We start from the raw sequence: 22,986 nt of genomic DNA, 5'->3' as shown, positions 1-22,986 counted from the left end.
CTCCCTGGGCCCATCCGTCCCTGGACTGGGGGTGCAGGGCGGCTCCCTGCTCTGTGACAGACGCCTGCAGGGCTGCAGGTCCAGGGCGAGTTGTGCAACCACTCGAGTGGAAAAGCCTGCTCGGCCCAGGCTGGAGGAGAGGAAACATCCCAGGTGGTGTGCCAAGCTTCGGGGTGAGCCAGCCCTGGGCCTGTGGGCAGGGCGATGTCTCAGATAAGCCAGTCCTTCCGCTGCGGGTGAGGATCCCCGAGGAGCCCTGCTCAGGAGAGAACTCAGGAGGTGACAGGTGCCCACTGCACAGCCCCGGGGAGTGGGCAGCTACCCCGGAGTGCTGGAGCAGGGCTGCTCTTGGAGTGGCCTCTCTCACAGCTGGGAGGGCTCCAGCACTGGCCCCCACTCCACAACCAAGGACAGGTGGGCATGAGCTGGTCAAGGCACGTGGGCAAGATCCGGAAAAGGCTGGAAGATGTCAAGAACCAGTGGGCCCGGCCAGCCAGGGCGGACTTCAACGACAATGAGAGTGCCCGGCTGGCCACAGACGCCCTGCTGGATGGGGGCCCTGAGGCCTACAGGCGGGTGCTCAGCCAAGAGGGTGAGGTGGACTTCCTGTCCTCGCTGGAGGCCCAGTACATCCAGGCCCAGGCCACAGAGCCCTGCTGCGCCCCAGAACCTATGGGGGTGGGCGAAGGTGGGCCTCAGGGACTGGGCTCTTGCTCTCTCCAGTCGGGGACCTACTTCCCTGCAGCATCCGAGGGTGGAGAACCTGCCCTGCCGCCTGCCTGGGCTTCGGCTGAAAAGCCCTACCTGCAGGAGAAGTCCAGCGCCACCGTGTACTTCCAGACGGACAGGCACAGCAACATCAGGGACCTCATCCGCCGCTGCATCTCCCGGAGCTGCCAGGTGACCGAGGTGGAGCCCCGGGCTCCCGGGCAGGGGGTCGGGGCTGGTGGAGCAGTTTGGTTAGAGGCCAGAAGATGGGCGGAAGCTGGAGCCAGGGAGTTGTCCTTCCCTTGCCCTGGCTGCTGACTCCCCACCCCATAGCCAGGTGGCTGCTCCTCTGTCCCTCACAGCAGCTCTGGGGCTGGGTCCTGCTGAGCCCCTCTTCCAGTGGGTCTGCAGTCAGCCTGGGCCTGGCAGCAGCAGAGCCTTTGCCCCACCTCGCCTGCTCCGAGCCCCCGTGACTCCCACATCCTCCCCGTCTTGCTGTGCCCAATTCTTCACCCCGTGTTTGGTTCAGGCTGTGCCTGCCTCCCCCTTGGCTCACCTCACCCCTGACTCCCCTATTTTGCCCCACCAGTGCCACCCCGGGAAGCCTTTTCTGAGCCCCGGGCCAGGTTAAGTGTCTCCTTCGATGCTTCCAGCAAGGCACACCCTGTCCCCCGTCCTGAGATCTGCCAGCCCACAGGGACACTGTGGGGTCCAAGACTGGTCAGTGTCCTTCAGTGAGACAGGTGGCCAAGAGTCCAGCACCCCCTATCCTCGGCCCAGGGTGGCCGCTTCCACCCGTGGCAGGACTCCCAGGGCGTGGGGGGCTCATCCCAGCCAGGGCACAACAGATCCTTCAGCTCTGGACACCCACGCGTATTCCAAAGCCACAGAAAGACAGGGGCACAAGCGGGCCCCAAAGGAGGGAGATGGTCCTCGGAAAGGCCAATCTTGTCCCCACCCAATTAGTTCTTCTGTGACATCTGAAAGAACTCAGAAAACACATGCTGTTGTTTCAGCTCTTTTCTTTCTGATTTTTTTTGCTTTTTTGAAACAAGGTCTCTTTACGCAGTTCAGGCTAGCCTTGAACTCGCTTCTGTAGCCCAGGCTGGCCTTGGGCTGATCCTCTTGCTTCAGCCTCCCGAGCACTGGGATTTATAGGTGTGTGCCACTGTGCCTAGCCTTGAACTCATGAGGGTTCTCTGTGAGGGTCTCTATCTCCTAACCAAATCCCCTCCTGGGGTCATTACTGTGTGACGTTTTAGGGTTCTGGAAGAGCCATGGGGTGGGGACGCTGTGAGGGGAGGGGCTGAGGGACAGAGTTGAAGGAAACTGAAAGCAAAGGCGCACTGGGCAGTGCTGGGCTGGCTGCTCAGAGCAGTGCGCCTCGCTCCCCTGCCGGGGCAGCCAAGGAAGCTGACACACATGCTGGGCGGGCTGCCTGCTGCCTGGTCACCTGGGTCACCTGGGCAGCACACACCTCTGGCAAGCCCAGGTCTCACTCCCTGCAGGAGGGAGCACCTCCGCTTCCCAGGCCTGGCCCACAGTGCACCAGCGCTGGCTCAAGGAGCTCCGCTTGGTATCGGAGGAATCTGCCTCACATAACTCCCACTCGGGTGCCTGCGCTCCTGGCAGCCCAAGATGGCAGCAGGGGGAGCCTCTGCCAGCCCCTGAGCGGGGAGGAGGCCAGAGGACGCTGTGGGCCTCAGCCCAGGCTCAGGTAGCTCAGGATCTGAAGTGGGAGCACCAGGAAGGTGGCTTCCTGGAAGAGGTGGCTTCCCGGATGGGTGCCCAAGGCCAGGTGGGAATTTGCAGGGGTGGGGGAGGAATTCTAGAGGCGGGCTGTGCAAGCATGAAGCTTAGGGGGTGCGGAGGCTCCCAGGCTCTGGAGGAGAGGAGACACTGTGGTCCTTCTGAGAGATTCTGGGGCGCAGCAGGGCTCTGTGGCCTGGGCCTGGATGTACTGGGCCTCCAGTGAGGACAGGAAGTCCACCTCGCCCTCTTGGCTGAGCACCCACCTGTAGGCCTCAGGGCCCCCATCCAGCAGGGCGTCTGTGGCCAGCCGGGCACTCTCATTGTCACTGAAGTCCGCCCTGGCTGGCCGGGCCCGCTGGTTCTTGACATCTTCCAGCCTTTTCCGGATCTCTGTGGGACCCCAAGAAGAGGGAAGAAAGGTGGCCCAGGAGGGACAGCATTTCCCAGCTGAGGGTTCTATGGGGCTCTGCATCCTGGCCACGTGTCACTATGGAGGCGGTGCACATCACAAATCCACAACAGATAGCACGGGTGTTGACAGGGCAGCTTGGGCACCTCGAGCACTCAGAACGGAGCCATGCCCCTGATGAATGAGGCCTGGTCCCCAATGGCGCCAAAGACACAGGCAATGCAGGCATATGATGGTGTGTGTGTGTGTGTGTGTGTGTGTGTGTGTGTGTGTGTGTGTGTTACTTTATGCTAAGAGGCAATGGGTTATCATTAAACTTTTAAATAACTAATAGAACTGTTTCAAAAGTTTCCAGTTTTGGTTTCCAATGTGGCACGTTTTTCCCACAAAATCGGAAGCTCTTGGAAACAGCTGAGCTAAGTTAAGACAGGAATCAGAGTCCCGTGGCCAGAAGGTCTGGGGAGTTTGTCAGGCCAGCACAGGGCCATCAGGGAGTCTGAGTGGAAGCTAGATGACCGAGCTCCAGCAGGCAGGGAACAGAAGTGGGAAACCCCTCCTTAACTCTCCTTCCCCCATGCTTGTCTGGTGTGCACAGATGGAGGGACAGACAGGCAGACACCTGGACAGGGGGGCTGCCGCCGAGACTCGACTTGCTATGCTTGCCGCCCATCACGAAGGAACACGGAGGAGGGGAAAGGGTAGGAGCAGAGTTCTGGGTCCCACTTCCCTGGAGCGTGTCCCTCCATGGGGCAGGGTTTCCCAGGTGCCTGGATTCAGGAGGCCTGGACAGGCCGGGGGCGGGTGCAGTTCCCGCAGGTGGCCTCCCCCTCAGTCTGGGAGCTCAGGCTGCGTCCCCCCAGGGCCAGCTCCCTTTTCAGGCGAGCTCCTCCCCATGGTTAGCAAGCTGGGTGCTGCAGCTCCAGCTCAGAAACCATGGGCTAGGAGCGCAGGAAGCACGGCTGCTTCTCTGGAGTCCAGCAGGACCTGGTCCAGTTCTCTTTAGAGTACTACAGACCCTGACAGCCGTGGCCCTGGGCAGCTGATGGAGGGCAGGCGGAATGGGGTGCTGCTGGTGGCAGCAGGGACCTCCTGTGTCCCTGTCACTGGGTACCTCAGAGCTTTCTCCACACATTCATGCTACAAGGTGACTGCTGGCTGTCGTGGAGCAGGTCTCCTTCGTCCTGCTGGGACTGATTTATGGTCCAGCTTATTTATGGCACCTCTTGTTGGATCTGCCAGATTTGTTAGAGGGGACCTGGAGATTTCCGTCATTTCTGTTCATAACCTGCCAGGTACACAGCACGGAAGCGTCTTGCTGCAAGGGCACTGGGGCTTCAGAACACTTGTTAACCAGCGACCGCGGCCTGCCCTCAGCTCCACACAGCGAGGAGCCGTGGTGTCCGTTCTTTCTCCCCATGTGCCTGCAAGACCTGTGCTTGTCTTTCTGCCTTCTTCGTGCTCCTCTGCTAACCTCTCTCCTCTGTCCACTGTGGGCACAGGCGAAGGAGAGGAGCTGGGGCTGAACGGGGTGGGGTAGGGGGCGCCAGTCTCCCTGGCCTCCCTCTCCCTGCCCACTGTCCAGGCCCCCTGGGACTTGGGAACACTCCCAAGACCGTGAGCGCCAGTCCTGGCTTCTCTGGTGACGCAGCCTTCTGCTCAGGTCCTGGCCATCCTGATGGATGTGTTCACCGATGTGGAGATCTTCTGTGACATCCTAGAGGCAGCCAACAAACGTGGGGTGTTAGTCTGTGTGCTCCTGGACCAACGAGGTACAAAGCTCTTCCAGGAGATGTGTGACAAGGTCCAGATTTCTGACAGCCACCTCAAGGTAGGAGCCCTGGTGGGACCCTGGGGGAGCTTTGTATCAGTCAGGGCAGAATAGGCCACACTGTCATGATAAACGCCCCCATTCAGTAGTGACAGGAAAACAGAGTGGGAGGATCTGCCAGATTTGTTAGAGGGGACCTGAAGATTTCCGTCATTTCTGTTCATAACCTGCCAGGTACACAGCACGGGAAGTGTCGGGTGCCTGGGACTCTTGGGGGAATGTCCTCGGCACACACACACAGCCTCTGGTCCTATCAAGTCAGCAAGGAGACCAGAGGTGCGTCTCCCAGGGCAGGGCCACCGGCGGGCCTGGCGCTCCCCGGCACATACCTCTGACCTCTGCAGTCAAGAGCTAAGGCGGGGAGACCAGGAATGTGAGGCCTATCCGGGCTACCCAGCGTTCAAAGCCAGCCCCAGATTGCTGTCTAAAAAAAAATTCCCTGGCCCCAACAGGGGGTTAGTGCTCCGGGACTGAACCAAAGGCCCCACTGCCTTCTCCAGGGAGAAAAGAAACCCAGTGGTAAGAGTTTAATTAGCCACACAGCCTGGAGGGCAGCTTTGAGGCCACGTGGAAAACTGTCTAAAGCAGGTTCCCTGACCAAAGAGCTGATGTAGCCCCGGGGTCCTCCAGGGGTGGCAGCACAGCCCCTCACGCAGACTGACAGGAGAGAGCTGAGCTCAGGGCTCCCGCCCAGGCCACAGGCCTAGTCCGAGAACACTTGGTCTGCTGAGTGTTAGCTGGGGCCATGCTGCCTTGGCAGGGGGCCAGGAGACCACTGCTGGCCTCACCTTCTGGCCCACACTGACCGCACCGGAGGGTCCTCTTCTCCCCTCCCCACCTCACCGGAAGAGGCCACAGAGAAGTGGGAGAAGTTTCTTGGCACCACTGGTGCTTCCTTCCCGGAGCCTGCCCGGCCCTGCAAGCCTCAGAGCGGCAGTGCACCTCCTCCTGTCCACCCGGGACAGGACCCCCCACCTCAGCTGCCCTTTGCCCCTCCTGCCTTCCACAGGCTCTGCTGAGGACTGGGCAGCAGGTGCCTCGGGGGAGGTAAAGGATGGCGAAAGCTTGGACTGAGTGATGGATGCTCCTTTTCTTAGGCTACCAGGGTGCTGGGGCCTGCAGAGCCAGCCCTCTGGCCACACTGGGCCATCCTCTGAGCGACTCTGGGTCAGGCACTCGTGTCACTAAAGCTACTTACCAGGCAGGGCTGGGAGACCTGGGGTCCACAGAGGCCTGGACTAGGGGCCCTGTGGCCATCAAGCCTTTGTCTTTCTTTTATTATTTGTCTTGATTGAATTCTATTCTCTTCATTCTTTTCATTGTCAGCGAATTCCAGGACAACAGAGGAAATTTAGAATATTCAGCTAAGGAAAAAATAAGGGTCAGTAATCCCACCAAGCAGAGCTGGACATCCTTCTAGACCTTCTCCTGTGCAAATTGTCTGAGCTTGCTCAGGCTCCTTTCACACATATCACAGTCAGGATGGTTTATAAAACGCAGATAGTTATTTCTCACCATGCTGAGATTGTAGGCTGTGCAGTCGAGGGCTGGCATGTTTGAGTTTGGTGAGGGCCCACGCCTTGTTCACAGATGGCTGTCTTCTCCTTGGGGCAGCTTCTGAATCAGCCCTCGAAGCCCTGCTCCCAGCACCATCCCAGAGGGGACGCGGTCAGACTCTGGAGGTGCCGGCTCACCTGTAGCTCCAAGGTGCACCTGTGCACGTGTGGTCAGTAAGAACCTCCCTGCCCTCTCCCCACAGAACATCTGCATCCGGAGTGTGCAGGGAGAGGTGTACTGCGCCAAGTCAGGCAGGAAGTTTGCGGGGCAAATCCAGGAGAAGTTCATCATCTCAGACTGGAGGTTCGTCCTGTCGGGATCGTACAGGTGAGCGCAGGGGCCGCCGTTGGGGCCAGCGGGGTGCAGACCAATCCCCATGCATACTCCGACATTTCCTGGGCAGCCCTTCTCTGGCTGTAGCTGAAGCCTGTCACACGGATGGCTGGGACGCAGGAAATGTGGGCTTTCGGGGTAGAAGGCTTCTCCAAGTGCCTCAGTTTTCCCTGACTGCAACTGGACATGGACCCCTTTTGCTCCTTCAGATCTCTTACACATAATTAGACACATGATCCAATTTGCTCTGTTGTGCAGGGTGTGCTCCATCTCATTTCTAATGTTTATTATTTTAATATAGTGAACTGAGCTTCATTAATTTACCTACGTAAAGTGCACAATGCTGCCAGCACACACGCCCATTCCTTGTGGTGCTCCCGTCACCATCCACTTTAAGGCAGTGACCTCATCCTAGCAAAGAATTCGTCAGGCATCTGCCATTGTTTCCTCCTTCCCTCCAGCACCCCCTGCCCTTGGTTCACTGGGCCACCGCCAATGTATTTTCTGTCTCTTTTATGGGCATTTCATATGAACGGAATCCTAACACATAGTCTCCCATGCTGGCTTCTCCCACTGAGCATGAGGTTTTCAAGGTTGCGTCACTGGGGGACATGCCCCCATCAGTTAGTGGGTGTCTGTGCTGTTCCCCTCTGTGACACTATGCTAGGGACACGCACCTACCACTTCCCTGTGGATCCAAGTTGTTGATTCTCCTAAGCACGTGTCCCATGGGGGACTTCTCTGGTGATAACTCACAGTCATTTTAATCTTTTGAGGAATTGAACGGTTTTTACTGCAAAGTGGCTGCGCTGTTCCCTACAGCGACGTGTGCGGGTTCCGGGTTCCTGGTCCTGGGCAGGGCTTGCTAGCCGTTGTCTTTCTTGGGCTTGCATTTCTCGGAGACTAAGGATGTTGAGGTTCTAGGCTTGTTGGCGCTTGGCATGTCTCCTTCAGACAAGCATCTGTTTAGATTCTATTTGTTTTTGTTTTGTTTTGTTTTGGTCCTGGGGGTGGAATTCATGAACTTGTGCTTCCCAGGCAGGCGCTTGTGCCGCTGAGCCAAATCCCCAGCAGTTTGGGGGGTTTTGTCTGAATCTGCACATACATGTTACATACACGCACGCACGCGCGCGCGCACACACACACACACACACGCACGCACGCACGCACGCACGCACACATGCACATGCTCACCCCACGGTAACTCCTGCTCCAATCCCTGCACGGGTCTGACCCTCTGCCTGTCCCAGCAGTGCCGACCGCCTGACATCCTGGGTCAGACCTGATGTCTCCCAGGGTCCAAGCCACAAACATGTGGCCTTCCGGAAAGCATTAGCCATCCTCAAGGCATCGCATTTTTATTTAGAAGCTTTCTATTAAGTGTGGGCTGTTGCCCCATCCGTGAAGCCACACCTGAAGTCAGGAGACTTTAGCTGAGGAATTCTTGCTTTTCTAAAAATTATTATGACAGCGAAATCCCCATAGGATGAAACAATTTCAAATGGACAGGTCCATGGCCTTTAGAGCAGCTGTCCCCCTCAGCTAGCTCAGAAGTGTTTCCACGGCCCGTGAGGAACCCACAAGCCTTCTCCAGCCACTGTCATCGCTAGCAGCCACCCCTTGGCACTCGTACTGGGTGCGTTGCTAAATGCAATCACACAACATGTAGTATTCTGTGACGGGGTCTTTCGCACAGTGTGTCAGGGCCTCGGATGATCTCCCACCATCCCGCAGTGGGCAAGAGCCACGTGTCCATGCACTGTGCCCTTGGTGACGCTTCCGGGTTTTTCCTGCCTTGTCGCTGCCGGCTCTCGAGGAGGCTGACTGTCTCTGGGTGTCTTTCCTGGAGCTCAGACGCTGACTCTGCAAGGTGAAGTGGCCGGCAGTGCTGAGTCACTGGGACTGGGGATGCGATCACAACGGGTGCCCCTGGAGCAGCCCCCGGTGCAACCCATTCTTAAATGACTGAGTCCCCCCAGGTCAAAGTTTAGATGTGTTTAAATGACTTTCTCATGCCCACAAACTCTCAGTCACGAGGCCTCATTGCAAAGCTAAGATGAGGCTGTCACCATGGGCAGTTTTGGACCTCCCAGGGCCCCTGAGCACTACACACGATGGGAGTCTCGGTCAGTCAGCTCTTGTTGCTGTGACAAAAGTCGCTGAGAAAATCCAGTGGGGGAGGAATATTTGCTCCTGAGGTTCCCAAGCATGCACTGGCCTGAGAGGGGGCAGGGAGAGGAAGGGGTCTGGGGTGCGCAGCAATCCGGGCTGCTCATGCCAGCCAGCAAGCAAGGCCAGGTGGGAAGGGGTGAGGCACAGTCCCATGGCTGAGCCCTCAGGACCCTGCCCTGCAACCAGGTGCAGCTCCCTTCCTCCACCTCTAGACAAAGGCATCAAACTGGGGTCTGGCCAGCCCCTTAATCCATGGAAGGCCAGAGAGGAGCTGGGAGAAAGGGCCCACCTGGATACAGCCACAGAGATAAAATGCAGAGAAACAAGTTCCTGTTAACTGTCACCTGATGAGAAGTGACAGGAGTAGTTTAGGGGACAGGGAGGCCTGTGCTGGCAGGTTGGTGCCTCACAGCGCCCTGTGGGAAACAGCTCTGGGGCTCCCCAGATGCTAACCATTCCGCCTTCTAATCCCAGCTGGTGTCGCATTCACTTTGGCCTCTTGCAGATGATGGGCCCAAGAAAGCAAGGCAGGCCCTGCTGATTCCGGCCCCACTCTGCACCTCTCTCCTCACCGAAGGGAAAGGGACCACGCGCCCCAAGGTGGCAGTGGGGACAAGGCACCCCCAACACACACACACACACACACACACAGCCGCCCCAGGAGGGTGTTCTTACCTGGGTGCAGGTGCTCACGTTGATTCTGAGAATGGCCTACACCATGGAAGGTGACACCTCCTGCCCACCCAGCCTCAAGCCCTTGTACAGAGTGATGCCACCATGCCACCATGTTGTCTGCACGCTGGTTTCGTTTATGCATGGCGGCAAGGTCCTGAGTATGTCTTGCTTTCTATGGAGGGCTGGTTAGTGTAGAAGCAAAGGAGAAACACATCCCCGCCTCACCTCACCCCCAGCCACGCCATGAAGGGTGGAGCGGGTAGGGCTCCTCAGCCCTCGTCCTACAGGAGCTCCGAGGAAATTACAGTTATAGACAACCTCCCTAATGAAATGGAAGTGAGGGAAGACAGTTTTTATTATTACTGCTTTGCTGTTTCACGGCACAGAGATGGAATCTGGGCCTCCACACTGAGCTACCTCCCCAGCCCTTTTATTCTTTAGTTTGAATCAGGGTCTTGCTAGGTCACTAAGTTGCCCAGGCTGGACTCGCATTTGTGATCCTCCTGCCTCCCAGAGTGCCTGGCTGAAGAAAGATCACCTAAGTGCAGAGTACGTCGTAGCCCAGGCTGTGCTGCCCCAGGGCACAGAGGCAGAAGGAAGCCTGCCCTCCACACGGCTTGGCACCCCTCACGCCAGCCAAGGGGCAGTCAGTGCCACTGACTGGAGTTGGGTCGCAAGAAGGGAAAAATTTCCTGGGCAGGATCAGGCCTGGGAACCAGCACGATAATGGCACAGCCCTCTAATGGGCTCCTGCCCTGACCTGCCACTCTATCATAGGTTTGCTCTCCCAGAGAGAGAAAGGTCTCAAGACCATAAGACAAAGCAGAATGAATCATTTCCAACTTTGCTTAGCACAGCACCAGAGCCATGGGGGAAGCACAGCCTTCCCAGTGCTTCTGTCTTCTCTCCCATGCCCACACCTGTCCCAGGGCCTTTGCACAGGCTGCTTGTGCTCAGACCTGTTAACTCCTCACCGTGCACTGGCAGCTTTCAGTGTCACCTCAGAGACCTCTGATCGTGTTGTCCTGCTGTGCTGTGTGACTTCCTCTCATTGAGATTCTGAATTATTTATTTGTGGACTTGTTTTGCCAAAATTGTGACTGATGTGTGGGCAGAGGCTGCACTGATCTGCTGGTCCTCCGTTGCATCTTGGTATGGAGTACAGGAATAGGGTCTGACGTGTTACCACAGCTATAGAGCCACAGCTACAGGGCGAAAAGGAAGGGAGAGAGCAGGAGGGAGGGGAGAAGAAAGGGAAGGAGGGAGGGAGGGAGAGAAGGAGGGAAGGATGGGGCTAGGTCCAGCTGACTGTGTGGCTCAGGACTGGAACCTCCCATGCTGCCCCACGTCTATGGGGGAGGGGAGGGAGGGTGTGTGTGAAATTAGTTTAGTGGGAGACGACCAGAAGTTGGTGAAAATGAAACAAAACAAAAATAAGGGACGCCGGACTATGTGTGTGGCGTGACCAAAATACTCCCTGAGGTTTCGAGTCACAGAGACCTACTAGACAGCAGGAGGCGCGGCGCCCACCAGCCCTCAGAGCCCCACACATACAAGCTGGTCCCCCTGCCCTCACCACCTCCTGGAGCAGCTCTGGCGTCTTCTTCCGTGACGGTCTGTGCTGGGTGTGATCAGTCTGTGGCGAGGACAGTGGCCCAGGGCCTTCTGCAGAGAGGCAGGCTACGAGCGCACGGGTGCCCACGGCCACCTGGTTCGTCAGACGTCGCACTGTGTGACTTCCGGCTCCTCCCAGAGTCAAGGTGACCAAGAAACGTAAATGTGTGGTCAAGGACATCGAGGCAGCCACGATGGCACAACTGACCACACGCATGAAAGAGGGTGTCCAGAACCGCTTCCGAGAGTGCCAGGAAACTCAGGCTCAGGTGCCCGGTGTGAGGGACGTTCCCGGGGTGGGTGGCAGTGTTACCTTTAACCTGGACATTCTCTAGCTTTCGATCTGACCTCATATGTATCTCTCTACAACGAGCCCAGGTCACCTGGGGGGACTCAGCAGGGTGGTTTAGTGCACCACTGTAGCAACACAGGGATGCGGCATAGAAGAGGAGGACAAAGTGACAAGAGGGACAAATAAAGATGCAGACCCCTCCATGTGGGACTAGCAGGGAAAAGGGAGCAGGAGCAGTAACTCCCCGTGTGGAAAACTGGGTTCCCAGTGTGCACACCCTAAAAAAACAACTCCCAATAGATGAAAAGGCCGCATGTAAGACAACGAACCTCAAAACTCTTAGTAAGAAAACACAGATGAGCTTCTTTTACACCACTGGGTAAGCAGTGATTAAATAAAACTCAAAAAATTACTGACCATAAAAGGTTGCTACATCAAACAGCTGCAACCCAGCTCCGAGTCTGATTAAACATCAGCCCACTGGCTTCCCCCATCCCGCCCCCCACCCTGGAGACTGCACTCATCTACATTCCCAGAAGCCAGAGCTCTCCTGAACCATTACAGACACAGCCATCCAGAGGACCAGGCCTGGGCCAAGGTCCCACAAGCTCGGGCTGCAGCCCTGAGGGGCTTGGGAACCTGCGAGGTCCCTTCCTGTTCCCCGCTGTGACTGTTAACCTCCCTCAGACTGGCCTCCCCAAACCCCTCCAGTAAATTTAGGACATCTCACAATTCCTTTTTCTCAGTGCGCTTTATACCTTTTCAACCAGCACATAAATAAAAAGCAGAGCTGTGGTCCCACCCTGGAACCACAGGGTCTTCGTACCCTGCTGGGGTCACAGACGGGGAGAAGTCTCTTCGGGGAATCTGGTGTTTTCTCCTGGGGCTGAGGGGCCGCTTTATAACTCGGCAGTGCCTCTCCTAGGTGTATGTCCAAGAGAAGTATGTGCAGGGCGCCCTCATCCCATGAGACAGTGCCCTGGGGTGCCACATGGTTGGCAGAGGGGAGTTCCGCCTGGACTAACGGGGTTGGGGGGAGCCTCCTGGCAATGTAACACTGTGAGCGTAGAAACCTCAGAGATCACACATAAGCTAAAATAGCTCACACTGGAATATTTACTTGGAAGAGTGCATAAAATGTTACTCTTAATTGTGGTCACAGGACTCCCAGTGCCCTGCTGGGGTCCTGGGAAGGCCGCAGGAGGGCCGAGAGGGGAGCGGTGGGTTACACTGAAGGCAATGGTGTTCCTGTGGGGCCGTGGGGAGGGGAGGTCAGAACAAGGCTCCAAGTGCCCAGGCAGGGGGAAACGCGTGATGGGGTCCAGTCTGCAGCAGGCTGATGGTGCTGGGAGTCCTGGGCAGCTGTGCCGGCGTTGGGAGGACATGCAGAGGGGTCTCCCCAGGCCCGTTCCCAGGATCGCTGTACGTGCCTGTGCCCCATCACCCAGCATCTGGCTCTGTGGGGTGCGGGTGCCCTGGGAGGGAGAGGCTTGCACAAAGCCTGGTTGTTCTCAGGTCCTGCTCAGGCCTGCCCTGTTGGGCGGGCTGGAATCCAGGCTGCTGCCCCACCCCTGTGGCCCTGTTCAGCTACACTCTGGCACTGTCCCCACTGGGGACCCGGTCCCCTCTGTCTTCCCACCCTGCCCCACCCCAGGGCCATGTGGCCCACATGGAGAGGGACCAACAATGCCCCCATGGTCTCTGCTGTCACCTGGTTTCAAAGGTCTGGGTAGGGGTGAGATGAGTTTCCCTAAGCGATAGAAAAGAATCGGGAATTGTACACAGGAACACACATCTTAGGCCCGGGGATTAATCATCTGCAAGAGGGGATGAAACAGTCAACCCGGGTTCAGGTAACAGCGCTCCTGTCAGGATGCCAGGAGCCCGTGAGGGGAGCATGGCCCTGCCCAGGAGCCCTTCCTGCCCCCCTCGCAGCCCCAGGATCCTGCTGTCAGCTCCCCTCCTCTTCCCCCACAGCTTCTCCTGGCTCTGCGGACATGTGCACCGGAACATCCTCTGCAAGTTCACGGGCCAGGCGGTGGAGCTGTTCGAGGAAGAGTTCCGCCACCTCTACGCCTCCTCCAAGCCCCTGATGGGCCTCAAGTCCCCCCGGCCAGCGGCCCCACTGCAGCCCAGGGCTGTCCCCAGCACCTCTAACGGCCACCTCAGCAGTGACAGCCGCTCCACCAGTGACCGCACGTCCTCCAACCCCTTCAGCAGCCCGTCGGTGGGCAGCAACCCCCCAGAGCAGACACCGTCTGCCTGGTCGGGGCCCACTTCTCCCCTGACCCCCAGCCCAGCCCAGCCCCCCAGGTATCAGCCCTACCACAGCCCCTGGGGAACCCCCACCCCACAGCCCTTCTTCTCCCCCAGGACCCCGCCTACCCCCTACAGCAACCTCAACACTTACCGCCCCACTGGGCTGCAACTGGAGCAGCTAGGCCTGGTATCCAGGGCCACGCACGTCTGGAGGCCCTTTCTACAGGCTTCACCTCACTTCTGAAGGGGCCCGTGTCCCCGTCACTGTCCCCAGGCCAGGTCTGTGCTCCTGGGTTCCCCGCTCAAAGACCTCACCTTCTGCTCTACAGTGCTGAACCTGCTTCCCCTGAGTCCTGTCAGCCTCTGCTGGTCTGTGAGATCCTTCCTAGCTTGGCCCATGCAGCTCATTCCAAAGGGCTGAGGGAGGTTGGACGAGCTAGAAACAAAATCATAGTGTCACAGCCTCCAGAGCTTTAAAAGGTCATGGTCCTCAAGGCTCCAAAATGTAAGAAGGGGCAGAGGCAGCCCATGGTTTACCAATGGGTAAACTGAGGCACTGCAGCACAGGTGATAGATTGGGGTTTCTGTTTACAGGTTCCCAGGAACTCAGAGCAGTGGGAGAGGGTCTGTGAACATGCTGGATGTCCCTGGGAGAGCTGGGGAAACTCATCCCTGTAAACGCCAGCACTGGGGTACCCCTGTGAACTAGGGATATGATCTCTATACGGGGCCACCTGAACCTGCAGTCAGCAGGCACAGAGTGAGCCCAGGAGTCTGGGAGTCAGTGGATGGGCCAGGTCAGCAGGCCCAGCTCCACGGAGCCTCGAGGGGGCCCAAGGGTCCAGAGTCAAGGACTCAGGACTCAGTGTTTGGAGTCTGAAACGGCTCTGTGGCGATCCCCAGGGCAGCCCTGTGAGCCGGAAGAGACCGGCTGTCCCTGGATGGCCGCCAACTGTAGAACGGGGTCTCCCTTGGCTTGCCGACCCCAAGGAACCCACGCTGAATTCTCAAGGGCCCTGTGGTTTGTTGCTCCCGGGAAAGTGACACTACCCTCACAACTAGGGAGGGCAGCAGCCATGCGTGTGGCAGGCAGCGGTGCCAGGCCCGTGTCTGCCCTCTGCCATCCATGTCATCTCAGCTCATGGCTCTGTGCACTCCCTAGCAGCCAGGGCGGGCAGTGCTAAGGCCTGGGGAGCCTTTCCCTGTGTGCCCTCCAGGACAGGGCAGTGTGTGACATGACACCCCATCCTACTTAGCAAGGGAAGCCTCCCTCAGCCCATCCAGCCCTGTTCCCATTCCTAACATTTCTGCCAGTGTTAGGCAGTGGCATCTGCGTCTGCTTTCTTATAAATTCTGTTCCTATCCTCACTGTTTCCTTAATTCCTCAAAGATTACGATGAACAAAAACTAAAACTCTAGCACCCCTTTGGTTCCCAATGTGTTTTCAGCGCCCCCTTGAGACGGTTCCCGCCTATCTGGAATCTGGGCAGTCACCAGACTGGCTGAGTGGTGTGAGCTGGGTTTCAGGAAGGCCAGCTGGGCTGCAAGCTCCAGGCCCATCTGCCTCCCCCAGCAGCGTCTCCTCAGTCCTCACTGGCTGTTGACCAATGTGCTGTTTCCTCTCTGGGGCCTGAGGTGGGCAGCAGGTGGGGCAGTGGGAAAGCACAAGGCAAAGCCTGTAGGAAGGCGCTGGGGACACAGGTGCAGCTCGATGTGCAGGGGCCCCGCAGCAGGACCCAGTGCCCGGGTGACCACAGTCAGCAGACTCTGCCCCGCCAACGCATAGCGCGTTCATAATAAGAGACGGCCTGTGCCACCGAAGCCACTGAGGTGCGAGGTCTTCTTCCTCCGGGATCCTGCCTCCGATGACAGAAATGACCTCTGGGACCCACAGCCCCTGTGATGTTTCCTGAAGGGCTAGGGGCAGGTTCCCACACCCGGAAGTGGGTCAGAACAAGTTCTCGGCCAGATTCCAAATCCTGCCAAACCCGGTGTCGTCTGCCTTGACTTCTGCTGGGGTTATAATCACCGCGGGCCTGCTTGGTTGGGCCTGCTTGCTGGAGGACACCCTTAAACAGTTGCTGTGACCATGTGAGCTCCCCAGCACCTGCCAAGGCCAGGCCTGGGGTCAACGCCGGCCCCACAGAGAACTCAGAGTCAGCAGGGCAGGCCTCTCCTTGATTGCCTCCGGAAGGAACAAGAGTGGAAGAAAGGGCGTGACAGTTGTGTGCAGGGAAGGGACGGCCAGGGAGCGCCCGAGCCCAGGTCCCGGGGCCCCGGACTGACCCCCAGGCCTAGGGGCCAGTACTGACTGGGAGCACTGGCTGTGGATGAGCCTTGGTCTTTGCTCCTGGACGTTGTTCACTTGTCCTCAGAGCACACTGACATGTGTCTCTGCCCTGTACCAGAAGAGCTCAAGCCAGCGTCTCTCTAGGGACCTCGGGAGGCCTACAACAGCATCACAGCTCCCTGAGTACACGTGTGAGCCGCAGCTCGCTCGGAGCACAGGGACACGCAGCCCCTGGGCTCCCCAAGGTAGGAGGAGGCCTTCCTTCACCTGGGCCTCCCTGCTTACCTGCCAGCCTGAGGTCGAAATGCACCAGTGAAAGCGCTGTTTTCTGGACAGAGTGAACGGAGTGAACACCCTTCAGCATTCCTAAAGGGTGGCTGAGCGGCGGGGAAGCTGTGGCTAGAAATGTGAACTCGGTGAACAGAGGCGCAGCCCTTCCTCGGTTGCTCAGTGTATGCTTCCTGGGGCAGCCGCTCATCCTGTCTTCCTCTGGGGTGGTGAAGGAGGACGTACACACAACGTGGGCAGGAGGCAGTGCAGCCAAAGCCGCTCTTCCATGGCTGCACCCAAAGAGGCCAGGGCATCCCCTGCAGGTCCATGCAGACTAGGGTGGGGCATAAGCGGACTCCTGGGGCTCCCCGAGTGGGCATGAGCGAAGCGGCCGCAGCTCAGGACCCTATCTTTCTTGTCTCACTTGCGTGGCACAAGCCAGGTCTCTCCCACTTTTTCAGGAAGGCAATGAAAGGAATAGGGCACACCCGGAGACCCAACAGTGCTGTGGCCTAAAAAGGAGGGGAGCTGAGGAAAAGGGAGGGGCGGGCAAGGCTCCCCAGGGTGCAGCCACCCCCTGTTCCAAAGGGCAGTGCCCTCTGGAGCTACATCTCCTTGGTTCCAGGGTCTGATGCCCTGCCAGCTGCACTGGGTCCTCAGGGGCACCGGCTTGCCTTGAGGATGGCCACCCTCTTGCTGGGGTATTCCTCCTGTCCCCTGCCTCTGTTGTCCCCGAGTTCTGGCCACTTCTAATAAGGACACAAGTCATGCTGGATGAGGAGCTTGTGTCACAGGTGCCAGGCTGATGAGGGCTGGACTTACAGCGGCCAGCTGTGTCAGTGTGACTGGGCCCTGAGGGGCCCTGGCCCTTGTCTATGCACAAGATTAACAGCTGACCCATCGGTGGCGGCTTGCCCTCCCCATGTGGGCTCCAGTCAGTCAGCTGAAGGCTGAAGAGGATAAGAGAGAAGCCCGCCCACCTGATGACCTTCAGCTTGGCAGCTTCTTTCCCCACCTCAGACATGACCTGAAATACCAGCTCATCCATTCCAAGCCATCAGCCTCCAGGCAGGAAGCTCACGATGGGCTCCGAAACAGCCGCGGTCACAGAAGCCAGTCCCTTCTTATCCGTCCTCTGTTCACTGGTCCAGTGGCGGCTGCTTCTAGGAAGAATCTGAGTAATACAGATCTCGGTCCTGGAGACCAAAGGCCCCATGTCTAAATACTAGGAGTTAGGACTAACCCCAGGAATCTGCAGGGTACACTTGCCTGACAGGTAAGCCCCCCAGGGAGGCTGCTCCTTCTGGCCCTGCCACTGCCTTCCTCCTCCAAGTGTCGGGTCCAGTGCAGACCCTGTGGCCAGCCCAGCATGGGCGCAGCTAATGGCCAAGTTCTGCCAGCTGGGGACAGAGGCAGCAGGCGCCATCCCACATGGGGTTCTCTGCCCACAGTCGGGGTGACCTCTGGTGCTGTTCTTCCAGAACATGGCAGTCCAGACAAAGAGAGTGGCCTGGGACCGAGGCCTGCACTCCCCAGCACCCCCATGAGCCATATTTCTCCTCCTCTTCAGATTCCACAGACTCCGAGGCTCACGGTCATTTTGCAGTCTTTAAAAAGCTAAGAACACAGCCTCCCCCTCACTGATTCAGCCACTGGCCTCCACTGTGCATTTTCAAAGACCCTAGTGACAGCCTCAGGCCCACATGGGCAACTGAGAGATCTCGGACAGTCAGCTGATTAACAGTCCCAAATCCTCTGCCAAGGAGGGAATACATGTGTGGCTCCGGGGATTAGGAGGTGAACCTCCAGAGGAGGCCAATTCTGCCTAGACCTAAGGGCTCAGAAAGGCCCCTGGGGCCAGCAAGCCTGGGGGAGGAGGCAGCAAAGTAGACCACCCGACTCTGTCCTCTGTCCTCTGTCCTCTGCCCTCTGGGGATTGCCTTCATTTCTCCCACAGACCCACTCATCCTGTTCTTCTGTCTACTCATCGGAGAGCAGCCCTCTGGCTTGAATCTGCTAGGTTCGGAGGCACCTGAAGAATTGTACTTTTGAACCCCCAAGAGAAACTGATTGGCCAGAGCGGGTGTCCCCGGTTCCCTGAGTCATCGCTGTTGAGAACCTGGGGCTGGGCCGTGGAGCGGGCCACACTCAGGGAGGGAGGGCATGGCCTGCCTGTGCAGAGGAGGAGTAGGAAGATGAAGATGAGGAGGAGGAAAAGGAGAAATGGGTTAAGAAAGATAAGCCTTTTGTGTGCTCTCTCTCTCTGCTGGCAACTTAGTGATATAACCCATCTCAAAATAAAAGTAAAAAAAGGGCTGGAAATGTAGCTCAGTGTGAAGACCTTGGCTTCAATCCCTTGTACCGAAACACAGGCAGACAGGAAGGCAGGCAGGCAGGCTCCCTGCAGCTGTGCTCTGGAGACAGACTGGGAGCTGCCGGCCTCAGCTGCTTGCTGCTCCATGGGCTCTGGTGGACTTGCTTTGTGCCCGGATCCACGAACCCAAGGAAGCCTGCCTGCATAAGCCCCACGGCCAACCCCACAGCACACACAGCTACCCTGACACTGAGTTCTTCACTTCACCCCCTTCTGTTTGCTGTCTTGATTTTGATTTTTGTTTTTTTAATCAGGGCCTCAAAAAATTGTCAACCATTTTCATGCATTAGACATCAAAGGCAGTAAAAATAATTTTTTAAAACTGGTTTTGTATTCATTTTGTAGCGCTTTTGACCAAGACTTCCTAAAGTGAAGGCCATCTTTGGGAAAAGCTGCACTGTCAGGTGGCAGCAGCCTCCTGGGGTGCTGGTGGCCCAACTCCACAGGGATAGGCCCTCCCCAGGGTGCCTCCTGGACGATGAGGATGCAGGTGGGGAGCAGGGGCGACGGGCTCCACCACTGGAGGCAAATCTGACAACCCATGTCACGCGGCTGCTGCCGTGGCGGAGAGCACGGGGTTCCCAGGGAGCTGCTGTGGGACCCTCACACTTTCTCACAGCTCTGAAGTCCAAATTCCCATTAACCATGCAGTCTTCTGTTTCATGTGCGGGGTCGCTCACGGGAAGACGAGGCAGGCAGCAGGTGTGTTCAAGGGAAGTCCTCAGGACTGCTCTGGTCCATCCCCGATGTTGAGCGAGATGGAATAAAAGACCACAATGTCCAGGTTTGCTGGTAATTCTAGCTACAAAGAGCTCCTCCAGCCCTCCTCTTCCATCCCAATCATCTGCTGACGAAGGCCATGGTCTCTGTGCCTGAAGAGGAGGGAACAGACTGTGACATGCCACAGCACTGGGTCCTGACCCTTGGCACTCGGGGAGCCGTGTGCAGCAAGGGGCCCCCGGGAGACCTTGAGGCAAGGGTGCTGCCACCCCCCTGGAGCTGGCTGAGGTCTCCCAGCCCCTAGCTCCCCTCCTAACCCAGCGGCCACTGTGCACGCCTCACTGGACAAGGTGACACTCACTGACCCGCGGCATGGGTCCAGTGTCACTGCCCAGGGATGTGAAGCGAGGGGAGCTGACGCAAACCCAGGAGCTGGTAATGCCTGAGTCACGAATTCTCTACCTCTGACCTGGGAGTCTCCTAGCTTGGCCAGCACCTGGGAGACCGTGGGGCCGACTGTCAACACAGAGTGAGGTGTGTTCTCAGCCCCATGTCCCTGCTGCACCCTTCGAGAGACTGCGCATCCTCCCAACTCCGCCTTCTGGGTCCCTCCTGATCAATGTGCTGGAGCCATGTGGCTTGTGGCAACGCTGGCTTAACATGGTGACTATTTTAGATGATAATCCTAAAGCCTCCTTCACACAGTTTCCCAGCAGGGATTTTCTAAATGCACAGTAAAACTAAGGAAGACATAATACTGATGTGGACTACAGAAATTTAAAAAGAAAATGAAACTGAAATAACCTGAGAGAGAAGCCATTTTTACAAAACATAAAGAATGCTTTTTAATTCATCAGCAGTGATGCCACCCGAAGTAAACGAGGCCCAGTCACACGGTGCAGGGTGCATGTGGTTACCTGGCTCAGGCCACAGTCTGTATCTCACTGTGGAAGTGATCTTTCGAGATCTTCCTGAACCACCTGTCTTCAAACCCTTCCAGGGAGGCAGAGACCTGGCCAGGCAGTGGCACAGAGCCACTCCTCGCCTCTGCGAAAACTTCATCCTTCATTTTTTCTGGGATGATATCTTCTCCCATAACCTGTAGCAGAAGGAAATAAGTCCCACTAACAGAGGAAGCAGAGCCCAGCATGACGACACACACCTGTGATCCCAACACTAAGGAAGCTGAGACAGGAGGGCTGGCTGCAAGGTCAGGGTCCAGCCTGGGCATCTTAGGAAGACCTTCTTTAAAACTAAAACTTATAAAAAAGGCTGGAGATACAGCCCAAGGGATAGAACACTCGCCTACCATGGGTGAAGCCCTGAGTTCAATCCTCAGTGCCACCAAAAAAAAAAGTTGTTATCCAAACACAGCGCTCTGCCCTGTGTTTCCCCTCTCCTACTCCCAAGAGGAAGAAAACAGGCAAATGAGATGGACAGACACTTCTCAGAAGTGGCCAAAGGACATCTGAAGGAATGCTCAACTTCGCTAGCCATTAGAAAGCTACAAATAGGCACAACACTGAGATTCCATCTCCCCCCACAAAGAAGGGGGCTGTCCCCCAAAAATCACATAGTAAGTGCTGCCAAGGCCACAGGGAAAGAAATCCTACTACACTGCTGGTGGTGTTGTAAACTGGTCTGACCGCTATGGAAATAGTATGGAGATTCCTCTAAAAACTGAAACTTGAAATTCCATTAACCCACATATTCTTCTTCTAGGTATCTTCCCAAAAGAGTTAAAGACATCAGATTGCAGTTATCCATATTCATGCATTTAGCAACACAGTTCAAAACAGCTGAATCTTGGAAACAGCCTACATGTGCATCAAGAGATGGAGGGATAACAAAAACGTGGTATTTACACAACGGAGTACTTCTCTGCCATAAAGAAGGACCAAGTTGAGTCATCTGGAGGAAAATGGAAGCAGCTTGAGACCATAATGTTACATGAAATAAATCAGACTCACAAGCTTAAATATCACAGTTTCTCTAATATAAGAAATCCAAAATGTAAGTAGAGACCAAAGTAAAGGACAGACAACAGGGAGTAAGGAGACAGCTTTCTCAAACAGGAAGGGGAGGAAGAGATGGCGAGGAGAAAGCAGGGGTTGGACAAAGGGTTAGGATGTGTCATGTGCACAAACCAACTCCCGCAGGGAACATGAGCAGCACCTACCACAAACGGACTGAAACGCAGACAGGAAACATGCAGTCACCCTGTGGATGGTGCTGCTGCCGCTGCTGGCCGTCCCTCAGGATGTCAACCACCCGACACCACGGGACCGCCCGGGGGTCTGAGCTGGCATGAGCTACCGTCCGGGACCCACAGGTAGACACACACAGTGCCGTCTTCCAGGCAACGGAGTGTCGTCAGTCAGCACCGGGAAGGAACTAAGGCTCAGGCCATACCCAACACGGACACACCGCACACGGGGCCCCCAAGGACTCCCGAGGCAGCCAGTCACACACACACACACACACACACACACACACACACACACACACCCGTCTACCCCAGCTGCACGAAAGGTGCTGCTGAAGCGAAGCACGGGGAGGGAGGCAGTGGTTACAGGGCTAGGCAGTGGGGGGCACAGGAGGGGCCTGACTGGCGCAGGGCTGTGCTGGGGTTGGGGAGGCGATGGACACGTTCAAACACTGGGTTCACAAAACGGCCATGGGCCGCAGACTTAGCTTAGCAGGGGAAGCACCTACCTGCTAAGCAGGCAGTCGTGAGTTGGATCCCCAGTACAAAAAAGAGAGACCTAGTCATGGCTACACAACTACACACAGATTAAAAATACAGATTTGTATACTTTTTAAAGATAAAGGGCTGGGGATTTAGCTCAGCGGCATAAGCGCCTGTCTTGCAAGCAGGCAGTCGTGAGTTGGATCCCTGGTACCGATTAAATAAATAAATAAATAAATATTTAAAAACCAAAAAGAACCCCTGAAGTCCTCTGTGGTGACAGTACCATCCAGCCTCGGGGGCAGAGTCAGCCTTTCGTACCCAAACAGTGACTGCAGCACGTGGGGGCGACAGATCCTGTTTCACACAGCTTTCCCAAAGCCATTGGCACAGCAAACATCAAACAGCAGGTACAGCAACCGGGCACCCCCTTCCTGACCCAGAACAAGACTCCCAACCAACCGCCAAGCCAAAGCCTTCTTTAGGTCCTAAGTGGCATGTTTACCCAGGGAAGGCGCAATACTGCTCCCTGCTGGGCAGAATCAGGCAGGGCAGGCTGTGCAAAGCTACCTCTGGTCCCAGCAGTTTCTACCACCGGGTAGGGATGGCCACCTGGCCGCCTTGCAGACACTGCAGAGGCTTAGTCATGCTTTCGTGGGCGCGGATTTCTAAGGTGGGCGCGGATTTCTAAGATACCTGCACACGTGGAGAGTCAGTGTGTTCACCAAAGCTCTAATCAGCACACACAAAGCAACACTCCTGCTGTGTTTGAAGCTTCACAGATGGCTTTCTTTTAAATTATCAATGAGATATAGAGAATTTATTAAATCCTGGTAGTTCAGTGGTCCCAAGACACTCGCCTGTGTATCTCAGCATCTCTAAACTCAGGACACAGGCCATACCCAGCAGCGGGTCGTGCTGGGCACGCACCTCATCTTTCCTTTACATCACATCAAATGATGAGCCCCACAGCTGATGCAGGATTTTAAATGCTGGGTAAAACAACAAACAAAGTCTTTCTTCAACAATAGGAAACTAGGCCGC

General features: G+C 56.7%; 2 protein-coding genes across 4 annotated transcripts in view; one reads left to right on the top strand and one right to left on the bottom strand.

Moving 5' to 3' along the window:
• Fam83a (family with sequence similarity 83 member A) lies at positions 1 to 21,859 on the top strand. 2 transcript variants are annotated; one of them, XM_003467361.4, is made up of 4 exons: positions 1 to 900; positions 4,530 to 4,697; positions 6,457 to 6,581; positions 13,318 to 14,963. In XM_003467361.4, exons 1-4 carry the CDS (start codon positions 421 to 423, stop codon positions 13,841 to 13,843), a joined length of 1,299 nt encoding a protein of 432 aa, XP_003467409.1. In that variant the 5' UTR covers positions 1 to 420; the 3' UTR covers positions 13,844 to 14,963. The 2 variants fall into 2 exon arrangements, with proteins under 2 accessions (XP_003467409.1, XP_023419829.2); XM_023564061.2 differs by lacking the exon at positions 13,318 to 14,963 and adding an exon at positions 20,976 to 21,859 and having other exon boundaries at positions 2 to 900.
• Positions 18,843 to 22,986, bottom strand: part of CUNH8orf76 (chromosome unknown C8orf76 homolog) — a 30,569-nt gene continuing 26,425 nt past the window's right edge. The window contains exons 6-7 of one of the 2 annotated variants that reach the window (XM_063231147.1): positions 20,171 to 20,352; positions 18,843 to 19,405 (exon numbers count right to left, since the gene is read on the bottom strand). In XM_063231147.1, coding sequence (XP_063087217.1) covers positions 20,176 to 20,352 — 177 coding nt within the window. In that variant the 3' untranslated portion in view covers positions 18,843 to 19,405; positions 20,171 to 20,175. Of the gene's footprint in view, positions 19,406 to 20,072; positions 20,353 to 22,986 lie in introns of those variants that run through there. The other variant, XM_003467389.5, reaches the window with a different exon arrangement.

Source organism: Cavia porcellus, unplaced genomic scaffold (genome assembly GCF_034190915.1).
Source record: "Cavia porcellus strain 051 isolate PalLab524CR breed Dunkin Hartley unplaced genomic scaffold, mCavPor4.1 scaffold_19, whole genome shotgun sequence".
In the NCBI taxonomy this organism is placed as follows: Eukaryota; Metazoa; Chordata; class Mammalia; order Rodentia; family Caviidae; genus Cavia; species Cavia porcellus.
This window is presented reverse-complemented; position numbering and strand designations above follow the sequence as displayed.

Excerpts from the sequence above, each read along its gene's own strand:
- Fam83a (XM_003467361.4), top strand. The coding sequence starts at position 421 with ATGAGCTGGTCAAGGCACGTGGGCAAGATCCGGAAAAGGCTGGAAGAT. Across the intron at positions 901-4,529 it reads GCATCTCCCGGAGCTGCCAG|GTCCTGGCCATCCTGATGGA; the intron begins GTGACCGAGGTG and ends CCTTCTGCTCAG. Across the intron at positions 4,698-6,456 it reads TTTCTGACAGCCACCTCAAG|AACATCTGCATCCGGAGTGT; the intron begins GTAGGAGCCCTG and ends CTCTCCCCACAG.